The 12,241-nt window shown below is 37.6% G+C and overlaps 1 protein-coding gene and 1 long non-coding RNA gene across 2 annotated transcripts in view; one reads left to right on the plus strand and one right to left on the minus strand.

The window, feature by feature from the left end:
• The window catches only part of LOC140229936 (uncharacterized), a 108,459-nt gene that overhangs the window by 22,888 nt on the left and 73,330 nt on the right, over nt 1-12,241 (plus strand). The gene's annotated exons all lie outside the window — the stretch shown is intronic.
• LOC140235622 (uncharacterized) overlaps nt 413-12,241 on the minus strand; it is a 45,321-nt gene continuing 33,492 nt past the window's right edge. The window contains exon 4 of the mRNA XM_072315633.1: nt 413-4,158. Coding sequence (XP_072171734.1) covers nt 3,204-4,158 — 955 coding nt within the window. The 3' untranslated portion in view covers nt 413-3,203. The remainder of the gene's footprint in view (nt 4,159-12,241) is intronic.

Below are 12,241 nucleotides of genomic sequence, written 5' to 3' on the forward strand. Positions count from 1 at the left end.
ACACGCTTAAACAACTTTCTGGCCAACATTTCATTCATAAAATCAGAAATTACATAAAATGTTTGAAATCTAGGTTTCAATTGACAGACTTTTGTTCTTAAAATGAGAAATACTTATGCTATTTATGAAAATATATCATCTGAAAGCGGCATAAATTCTCTCCAACATTATTTTGTGAGACCTTTCTGTGATACAAGAGCATGTTGTGTGAAAAAATGAGGTGGTAACGTGTAGAAGTAAGTCTGCAAAGAGCTTGTTTATGTGACATAAGAGGGCGTCCTACGTAAAATATTAGGGCGCCCTCATTCAGAGTATAATGTATACGCTGTTATTTTCGTGTACAGATATTTTAATGAATGAGGGGGTCACGGACATTTTCATGTAATGTTGTTTTCACGAATCAACACAGAGGCCTTCATATTAAAGTGCACTATTACCTCAGCACATGGTGACATTTTTGTGTGTTGTTAAATTTGTGGTCCAACTGTGATTCGCAAAATTCATGAAAATTAAACCCTCGCAAAAATAATAGCTTATACAGTAATATGAAAGTTTAGATCATAAGCTTTCAAATGATGTATCGTATAACATGTCACCAATGGCCGCTTGTGTCTGTGCACTTATACGACAGAAATAGGGTTATAGAGTGATTTTCCTTTCAAAGACTTTAATGACTTTAAAACTGTTAAGCAAAGAAAGACAGGATGGAAATAACTGATACCTTTGTGTTTAAGTAAAAAGCACATTTATTGGCAAAACTGTATTAACAAACTACATACAGAATTACTCTGAGGTCATACTTCTTGTAGTAAGTTATGTGGAAAAGTCTTCTATATTAGTCATGTTTTCTTAGCAAAACTGAAACATGCAGCAGTACATTGATTTTGTATAATTATACTTATCAGAATTACAGCCGTGTCTATGCATGAATAATTTTAGGCCACAGAGGATGATTGTTACATTTGTAGTTGCACAATTGTGTAGCCTTTTATGGCAGAAGACATCTTACAGAGCATTTAAACACAATTTTACACACTTGTAAAGCAGTTTAACATTGGAGCATGTATCATAAACTGAACATTACTTCAAAGATATTGAAATTGCTTGTGTGGTTGACATGTGGCACACCTGGTTCTCATGAACAATGGGTGAAGACACTATTAGTCATTACTGAGAATGATAATGTGTATTAATTTCATGACACTTCACTTTCAGCTCTCCTTTGCGTGTTAACTTTGTAGGTAGACTGGCAATAGTGCAATTTCACAAAGGAAAAGTACAATAGGTCAACTAAGATTAGAAGGTATTATGAATATTAGTGTTTACAACAGAGTGATTCATACACTTTTAGTATTTAAAACAAGAATGATGTGAGCCATGGTATTATTCATGTACATTCTGACCTCTCCTATCCGGCCTCCTTTTATCTGCATCTCTCTATTACGCAGATGTGATCGTGGAGTGATTTTTTTTTTTTCAATCTGATAATTATGGGGAAAAGGGGGATTTCAAACTCAAACAAAATTCCTAAGCAAACTCACTTGAATAACATATTATTCCCAACATAATCAAAATACATTCACATCTAATTTTTGTCTAAATAACATGCATTCAGACATTCACTACCCCCAAATCAAAGCAAGAAGATAGAAGGAAAACTTTTCATTAAATCAGGGCATGGTATGGGTGATTGTTCATTGCGCACATGTTCAGAGAATTCTGAAAGCAGACCAGCTGACGAGGATGTGAAATGTTCATGCAAAATCAATACATATACATGTAGCTACCATTGGGTAGGCAACTGCTTGTATTGAAGACATCCGGCCAAATCATCTAGCATACATTCGCCCAAATCCCTTATCCGGATGAGCGCTGGTCCTGACATGTCCGGATAGGAGAGGTTGGACTGAATTCCATAGCAGTATTGCTCATGTTGTGCAATAATTAAATTTGTTCTCCAAATGGAGAACATCATTGCAATTTATTCAAGGCATGCTTTTCTGTACATGGTTCACACAAACTTCATATGAGTGCCCCCCCCCCCCAAAAAAAAAGAAAGAAAGAAAAGATGTCAACTTATTTTTTTACGCTTTATCATTCTTTCTTTTCTTTTTTTTTTGCCAAAGGATTGCTCCTCAAATCCAGCACACGTCCTAATAGTAATCTCCACAGACGTTACATAACCAAATAGCAGTATGCTCAGATTTTTTGTCAGTTTAAGCTTTTGTGTTTTTTTTCTTTTATGAAGATGAGGGTGTTTAGTTTGTTGCTTTTTATATGTAATAAATTGTATTTCTTTTAAATGTGAACTGAGTGAAATTCTAAAAGCTTTTTTACTGTCCATAGCCTGAAAATTTGGTTGAAATCTTAGGTCGTGATCAGGATGCGCTGTTTTATCCATGTCTCATGGATACTCTCCTCTGGCTACTTCTGTTTTGTTGATGCTGTTGTTTCTATTGTCTCACTCATGGGGTGGTATGATGAGAAAGGAAGGTAACCTTACATTTTTTTTTAACACATTTTGTGTTTAATGCAACACAAAACCATGTGATCAAATGTATTGGTGAACAAGATGAGGACAGGATGGAAGCGTGTTTTGATGATGAAACTGACTTTTTATCCTAAACCTTGGGCCAAGTATTTTGACGAGCTCAACACTGTGACTCTACACATTGCTACAACTTCATCTATTCAATAACAGAGATAAGTTCCATTGTTTAAAAAAAAATATTTTCATGCTAAAGGAAATTACTGTTTTCGCATGTACAACTTCATGAATACATGATGCACAATATACAATGATTATGATATCTTCAATTTTCTAGACAGGTGGATCCTTTAACCCGTTGAGGACGGACTGATTTTGCTACAACAGGCATTTCCCATAGACACCTGCCCGAGTATACTCGGGGCTCATCCTCAACAGGTTAAATGTGGTCAACCAGCAGTAAGATAACTTCCCATTTCATAACTGTTTGCTTTCTAGTACTAATTCTCCGGGGAGGTTTCATCAAAAGATACTAGTAAATTAAAGAAGTATGAGATGCAAAGGAAGCTCAAGTAATATAAGTCATGCAAGTTGACAATCACATTATTTCTCCAGACTCTGGAATCATACATGAAGAGTTGTAACTGTAAAAGGAAGGTAATCACACTGCAATTGTGGCATTGGTGGCATCTTAGCAAGTGTCTCCTCAGTACTTCTATGGTTGAATACTGTGATAGCTCTCTTGGGATGCAGCCTGGTAGCACACTGGAGGAGAACTGGTGTATCGCTCAGTAGGCGCATGTGACTGCTGCAAACCTGACCCAGGGGTATCAACATCAGATCCCTCTGGAGCACTGTGAGCATCTTGAGCTTGAGCCTCACTGCCTGTGAAGTTCTTTGGGGAGTGCACAGCAGCAGCCTCAGCCTGTGGATTACCATCAGGAGACTCACCTCTAGACTTGCTTGCCTCAGGCTTTGGAGGGCCATTTATCGCACCCACTGCAGGACATTGAGATGATGGGTTAGTTGGGTGTTCAGTGGGTGGAGGCACAACAACAGATGCAGATGCTGAAGCACCACTTGCTTCTGCCTCAGATGAAAGCATCCCACTCTCTTCAGCTTCCTCGTCATCTTCTTCGTCTTCATCACCAATATCCTTGTGCCTTCCACTTTCATTGAGAACCTCCAATTTCTGGGACCAGTACTCTTTCTGAAGAGCAAGAATATCTTTCTCCAATTTTAGAAGCTGCATCTTGTTTTTATGTTCAGTTGTCATCATGGCTGTACGCTTTCTATGCTCCACTAGGTAAAGGTTAAGGATTTCCTGCTGGTTCTGCTCACTCAGACCAGTTATCACACAACCCGACTGAATATTTGCTGGTGGATCAATTTCTTCTTGGACAGACTTTTGCTTTCTGGCCTGTTTCTCTGCTTCTGCTTTTTTTGCCTGTGCTGCCAAAGCCCTTGCTGATGTACGTGTAGGTTGTGCTCCTTTTCCACTCCTACCAGAGGATGTTCTGCGACGTTTACGAGCACCAGAGCGTCTTGATGGTGCATAGTCCTCATCCTTGGCATCATCTGGCTGCTCAGTTTCACTCTCGCTGACAACTTCTCCTTCAAATGTCTCAAGCTCTTCGTATTCCATGAGGACGTCTTCAGTTGAAGGATTACTTTTAAGAGAAATGGGAATATGGAGACATTAAAAAACCTTTGTCTTTTCTGGAAGTCAGCAATCTTATAGGAACATTACATCATGATGATTGTAACAGCTGACCCAATTATAACTTCATACTCTTGACTAAAAGAGTTTTTTTGATGATAAAAACTTCTTTACACAGATGTCAATGGGCTGCTACACAAGAAGTGCACACATGTAGAACTATATAGTCACAAAACATGAAGTCCCATTTGTTTGCATGTACAAAAGAGTCATAAACACATGTCAAATAGAGAGTATCTTAGAAATAAACATGAGATACTAAGAAACCACTTTATGCAATGTTAAAGAGCATACATTTCTAGAGGAATTCAAAGTTTATTTGTTGAAAATTGATTTTGACATGGCTGAGATATCCAAAAACAAAGTAAGACGAAGTGATCCTAATAAAAGCTGGTTCCCACCTTTTATTAGGATTGCTTTGTTTTGGATATCTCAGCCATTTCAAAACCAATTTTCATCAAATAAACTTTGGATAGAATTCCTCTTGGAATTATATATAGTATATGCTCTTTTATATTTCATAAGGGGTTTCTCAATCTCATTATCTAAAAAAAAATATCTCCATAAAAAAGTTGAAAACCTGAAGCCCCATTTCAACCGAAACTGTAGCAACCTTTAAACAGGGAAGCGTGAAACGCAAAATCATTCACCCAGAACAGCTCGCTATGTGGTGGCATTTCTGACATAACACAAAATGGATAAACAATATACAGTCAACCTCGCATAAGTCAACATAATCTGGACTGAGCAAAACACGTCGACTTACACAAAAGTTGACTCACATGTAAGTCCTCATTTTGTTGACTTATAAATGAAAACTAATTTCCCCTGTACAGACAGAGTAAGATTAGGATCGTGATGCGGATCGCTACCCAATCTCACTCATTTTGCTGTCAAAACATGACTACTGTGTCTTAGCAGTGATTCTATTTTTGTTCTTGCAAAATCTTGCACAGATAAGTAACAACAACGCACAATTGCCCAATCTCTACAGAGATTGAGAGAGCGGGATCGGAAACCTGGGCCCATTTCTGTTTTAAACTTAACTTGAAAAATTAGAATTAAAAAGACCCCCAAAATTGCATTCAACATTGCGGTTTAAATTCAAGTGTGTTGCTGAAAAGATGTGTGTGTGAGTCGTGTCTCCGAAAGTCAAACTATGTAAATGTATGCGACACACTAGCCAATCACACGCGACACGCAGCGCCGTAGCAACACTGGGCACATTGGCGCGGCGTTCGAAAGAAGAGTGAAACTGACAAGTGCAATCCAATACAGGGTGTTTAAAATTCCAGTTTCGCTTCAAAAAACTTAGTCTTATGCTATGAAATTTAGTGTAGATGTAGAAAACATAAGGATTCTATTTCTGCAGAAAACCAAAATCAACAAAAATAATGTTCATAATCTCTGTACCCTAAGAGGAAATTTGCTCTTGCGACTTTTGCCTGAAACCATTGTCGCGGGTCACATTTGGTGAAGCAGCATGCATTTCAATAGTTTGAAACGTGTAAATGTTGCGATGTCTTTCCCCTGCTACTAAGTTCGGTCACGGCGAAACTTCCATTTGATATTTTAATTTTGCATATGAAATAAAATGCAAGTCTTTTCAACAATAACGCACTTGCGCTTAAATGCAGTTTCTAGTTTCGTTTGAAAAACTGCAAGTCTTTTCTGCAACATTTTTGCGTTCAAATACAGCATTGCATGTGATTTGATGGACTTGCATTTGATTTTAAGAGTTGAGCTTAAACACAATTGAGTTTCAGTTTGGTACAGTTTTCTAGTTTCTATCAAAACCCAAGTCTTTTCAGCAAGGCACTTGCATTCAAATGCAAAGTTGCGTGTGTATTTGATAAACATGCATTTGATTCTTTTTAGTTGCATTTAATTAAACTCGAAGTTTCTAGAAACGGGCCCAGATTTCTAATCCCGCTTCGGAATAATTAACGTTTGGACAACGAATATCGTCTAGAACCTAGGTGTAAAAAATTTGTGTGTTTTGAGAATACTGATCGAACCTCATTGCATTTTCGGATAAACAAAATCACACGTAACAAACATACCCCTGCAAACTGCATGAACAACCATTTTTAATGAGCGTGCAGAGAGGAGGTGTGAAATAAGTATCTTAAAATTGTGTATGTTAGAGACAAAAATCACACGGAACATCTGTTTGACTTGGCTCAGATGGCAAGTGTAATCCCAAGGTACAGTGCATGTAATTTTAAATGAGACAAAAAGCGAGAAAAAATGTTCAAGTACAATTTCCTGTTGCACCCTCATTGGACCATGGACCTAATATACATGGACTGCTCATGGCAGTCTTTCTTTGATGTAATCTTCATCGCAGACACATGACTATGTGCATCTTAATGAGTACATTCAGGTGTCTGGACAATAATCACTAACACAAGAATCGTTTCCCTCATTAGGTGATCCGAGTATCCTCTCGGATCACCTTCTGTATCTGTACTGATTCTTTGTTTTTCTTCTTCTTCTTTATTTCTCTACAAAAGTTGTGTAGAGATTAGCTCAGAAAGTGCATCGCCTATGAATGTCAAACTTATACCATATATGTATCGTGTCCCAAAGACGACAATCGAACTAAAATCAAAGTGATCAGTCGACCGTGACATCACTATGACGTCATTATATGAAAACACATTCTCAATTATATCTCAATTATGGGATGGAATTTTTCAATGAAATTTACGTCACATATAGTTCAAGTCAACGTGATTCTACTCATGTTTTCAAAATTCATCTATATACTTCAAACGTGCGCGTACGCGCGCGTTGAAATATTTGTATGCTCAAATCGAGCTCAAAATTTTTTTGCACACGTTTCAGACCATTTGGAGCATTTTTTAAAAAATTGAAAAAATCGGACGGACGCGTACGCGCGCGCACATATACGCACGCACAGCGTTGAAATATTTGTATGCTCAAATCGAGCTCAAAATTTTTTTGCACACGTTTCAGACCATTTGGAGCATTTTTTTAAAAATTGAAAAAATCGGACGGACGCGTACGCGCGCGCACATATACGCACGCACAGCTCATATGCAATGAAAATTTCCCGTTTTTTCACTTTGATCGGATGTCTGAAATGTCAAGGAATATTTCTACCAAGTTTCAAGTCAATCCCACTCAAAATGACGTCATACGGGTCCGTCAAAGTTGAAATTCCGCGCGCGCGTCAATGGCGATATACAGTACAACAATGCCAAAAAACTGCCAATTTTAAATCCGATTTTACTCGTCAGGATGGACGGTGACCCCCCATTTTCTTTACATATTCTGAAAGCTGATGAGTTGTACATGTCATTTCATGGGTTGGCAATGCTGGAAAAATGATGAAAAGATATCAAATTTCTTAATAAATCAAAACAAGTAAATTTTCAAAATGACGTCATGAAATTTCAAGTTTACTCGAGCGTATCTCACTTATCCTTAGTCAATTTTCACCCAGATTTCAGTATGCTGTAGCTTATTTAATACTCTATCAGTTACGTAATAACACAATTTTGATTGAATGACAGCATGACCTCATAAAAATGAATTGAAAGTAACCTTGTCGAATTTGACCAGTTTACGTGTTATCTCTATGGGAGTGCAGTTTTTCTGGAAATGAAAATTGACATGATTGTCTTTATCGAGCACTAGCTCACTCACCCTTCGATGAATTTCTCCCAGATTTTAATATGTTGTAGCTGAGTCTTTGCGCTATCGTAATGTGTCCTCCGTTTTTTCATACGACGTCAAAAGCACGTCGAAAAACTCGGCTTAAGTAATCAAAGCTTAGCTTCATTAGGTGATCCGAGTATCCTCTCGGATCACCTTCTGTATCTGTACTGATTAGGTGATCCGAGTATCCTCTCGGATCACCTTCTGTATCTGTACTGATTCTTTGTTCTTCTTTTTATTTTCCTTTATTTCTAACCAAAATTTGTGCAGCGGTTAGCTCAGAAAGTGCATTGCCTTTCAATGTCAAACTTATACCATATATGTATCATGTCCAAAAGACGGCAGATCAAGTAAAATCATAGTGATCAGTCGACCGTGACGTCACTATGACGTCATTATATGAAAACACATTTTCATTCATATCTCATTAATGGAATGGAATTTTGCAATGAAATTTACGTCACATATAATTCAAGTTATGCGCATTCTACTCATGTTCTCAAAATTCATATTTTCTCTTAAAACGTGCGCGTACGCGCGCGTTGAAATATTTGTATGCTCAAATCGAGCTCAAATTTTTTTTGCACACGTTTCAGACCATTTGGAGCATTTTTTGAAAAATTGAAAAAATTGGACGGACGCGTACGCGCGCGCACATATTCGCACACACAGCTCATATGCAATGGAAATTTCCCGTTTTTTCACACTTATCGCCTGCCTGAAATTTCAGGGAATATGTCTACCAAGTTTCAAGTCAATCCGACTCAATATGACGTCATACGGGCCCGTCAAAGTTGAAATTCCGCGCGCGCGTCAATGGCGATATACAGTGCAACAATGCCAAAAAACCGCCAATTTTAAATCCGATTTTACTCGTCAGGATGGACGGTGACCCCTCATTTTCTTTACATATTCTGAAAGCTGATGAGTTGTACATGTCATTTCATGGGTTGGCGATGCTGGAAAGATGATTAAAAGATATCGAATTTCTTAATAAAATAAAAAGAGTAAATTTTCAAAATGACGTCATCAAATTACAAGTTCACTCGAGCGTATCTCACTTATCCTTTGCCCATTTTCATTCAGATTTCAGTATATTGTAGCTTACTAAATGCTCTTTCATTAATATAATAACAACATTTTGATTAGATGACGGCATCACCTCGTAATATTGGATTGAAAGTAATCTTGTCAAATTTGACCAGTTTACGTGTTATCTGAATAATGGGAGTGCAGTTTTTCTGGAAATGAAAATTGACATGGCTATCTTTTTCGAGCATTAGCTCACTTATGCTTCGGTGAATTTCTCTAAGATTTTAATATGTTGTAGCTGAGACTTTGGGCTATCGTTAATGTGCCCTTCATTTTTTCATACGGTATCGGGATCACGTCCAAAAACTTGGTTGAAATCAAAGCCTATCTTCGATGTATTTTCATATTTCTTTCTTTTTCCAACTTTCTTTGCAATAACTCAAGAAAAAGATACTCTATCACCACCATATTTTGCACATATTTAGTTCATGTCACGTACATTATTTCAAAAAATAACAACTACTTCATCAGACGCCATCTTGGGTATGTAAATTAGGGTCCAAGGTCATAAATGTTTCATCCTGTATCTTGGTGAATACATGTTCTATCTTCCCCATATTTTGCACACGTAAAGACCGTGTTACAAGGATCATTTCACAAAATAACCACTTTTTGCTCTGATGCCATCTTGTCTGTGCAGATCGGAGTCAAAGGTCATATGTATTTCTTTCTTTATCTTCGTTATGACGTGTTATCTCTATGGGAGGGAATTTTTCTAGATGTGAAAATTGACATGATTGTCTCTATCGAGCACTAGCTCGCTTACCCTTCGGTGAACTTCTCCCAGATTTTAATATGTTGTAGCTGAGACTTTGCGCTATCGTACGTGTGCCCTTTGTTTTTCATATGGTCTCGGGATCACGTCCAAAAACGTGGTTGAAATTAAAGATTATCTTCGATGTATTTTCATATTTCTTTCTTTTTCCAATGTTCTTTGCAATAACTCAAGAAAAATAGCCCCTATCAACCCCATATTTTGCACATGTTTAGTTAATGTTACGTACATTATTTCATAAAATAACAACTACTTGATCAGACACCATCTTGGGTATGTAAATTAGGGTCAAAGGTCATAAATGTTTCATCCTGTATCTTGGTGAATACATGTCTTATCTTTCCCATATTCTGCACACGCAAAGACCATGGTACAAGAATCATTTCACAAAATAACCACTTTTTGCTCAGATGCCATCTTGGGGGTGCAAAGTGGGGTCAAAGGTCAAATATACTTCATTCTGCATCTTTGATAGTGTATACGGAATTCGGTACCGAAGATGGCAGGTCTGACTCCCTTTTCAAAATGAGAATCCAAACATCACACGACCAATGTCCGTAATCTCAGGTGAAAACTCGAATCATTGATTTAAAAAAAAGCGGATCACCTAATTTGTCAGTCTTGACAAATTCCGAGTCTAGTTTCAGTCTTGTTTTTCCGATGTGCCTTTTTCAGACGAAAATGGGCACCATGCCTCGCCCAGAAGGCCACATGGGGCCCCCAATCCCCCAATGTTAAGGAATCTTTTGAAATTTGGGCCCTTAGTGTACATTTTCATTTTCTACTTGAGCATGCCTGGTCAAATTTTGGTAGAGCTGTGAATCATGTAACATAGTGACTGCGTGAAAGGTGAACTTGCGATACTCAGGTGAGCTCAAGACCCCCAGATCTCTTGGTTTTTTGTTTTTTTTTTGTGGATAAGTATACAGTCATGATGTGTGTTTTGCCCATTTCTTTTTTTCGTCTCTTTTAAGGCTGTCGTATCTTCAAGCTATATATGCTTATTTGATGACAGTCTTCTGCATCCACACTCCCAATACATGCGCCATAATTCAATTGGATCATTTGATTTACTATATCCTGAGTGGTTCCCAATTGAAGTGGTCTCTTATTCTTTTCTTCAATCTGTACACGTATCTCAGTTATGTTCGATGTACACACTGTATGTATTATTGTCTTGAAAATAAAAAGAATGACTGCATTTTGTTTGTAATATATATTTAAGGCAGAAAATTCCCAATAAATTCATTTGAATTTGAAATTTGAATCATTTTCATTCAGTCCAATTTCCAGTAGGTCTACTCTGGTTTCATCTACAGACATCCAAACAGGGCTAACCTTGTGGTGATTGAAGTACAATTCGTGTATGGTACATAATACTATGTAACCATTATACTAAAATAAAATGTGATTTCTTCTGTCTATTCTACATGTGCCTGTGTAGTTTGTGCCCCCATGTCTGAATTGTGGAAAGTTTACAGATAATAATTTCTCCCTGTGACTTGCACTCTGCATGTAATGTATCTCAAGAAGATCCATACTAATATTCAATCTGAAAAGCGCAACTGCTCAATTCAGCCGGGTATGTTTAGTATTTAGCCCATGTGAACATCGGACGTATAGTGTAAATGGTAGTAGACCAGTTGGGTATTAGACTAAGATGGCCATTAGACTAAATGGTCGCAGACCAGTTGGGTGTTAGACTAAGTGGTCATTAGACCAAATGGTCCGTAGACTAATTGATAAATTGTCTAAGTGGGCGGAGCCCAAGTGCGAATTAGACGAAATGGTGATTGGACGAAATGGAAATAGACGAATAGGTGAGGAGACCATTTATAGACCAAATGGTAATAGACCAAATGGATATTACACGGAATAGGCATAGCCCATCTCATAAGTAGATGGACTGGTCATTAGACTAAGTGACAATTGGTCTAAATGGTAACTAGACGAACTGGTTGTAGACAAAGTAGGATAAAACCACAGATGTGGGTTGAGACGAAACGGGTAATGGACGAAGTGGGAGTAGACCAAATGATAGATCCCCGCAGCACCTGCCTATCATTATATTCTTATCCACTAAGCCAGTCGTCCGGACCTAAGATTATATGGGGCACACGTGTGGTGCTTCTCAACTTTAGGGCAAGCATGTACAGTGCACTCACATTATATATAATGAACACATTTGTGATGAAATTCTCATCACAAAGAAATGCAGAGTGGTTTGCTGATTAGGACACCATGCATGATTTTTCACTGCTGCTCGGTTTGGGTGCAAAAGTGCTCATTGTTATATTCACACAAACTCTTGTATGTTTTTCTTTTTTCTTTTCTTTTTTTTTCAGAATTTATACCACTGTACGAGAAACTTCAATCCCATAGGTTAGAATGGATGGGTTAGTTGGGACCTGATATTAAAAAACAGATTCTTATATCTGACTTCACTAAAATGGGTTTCCCCTCTATCAGGAGTATTTTG

This window comes from Diadema setosum, chromosome 1 (assembly GCF_964275005.1).
Source record: "Diadema setosum chromosome 1, eeDiaSeto1, whole genome shotgun sequence".
In the NCBI taxonomy this organism is placed as follows: Eukaryota; Metazoa; Echinodermata; class Echinoidea; order Diadematoida; family Diadematidae; genus Diadema; species Diadema setosum.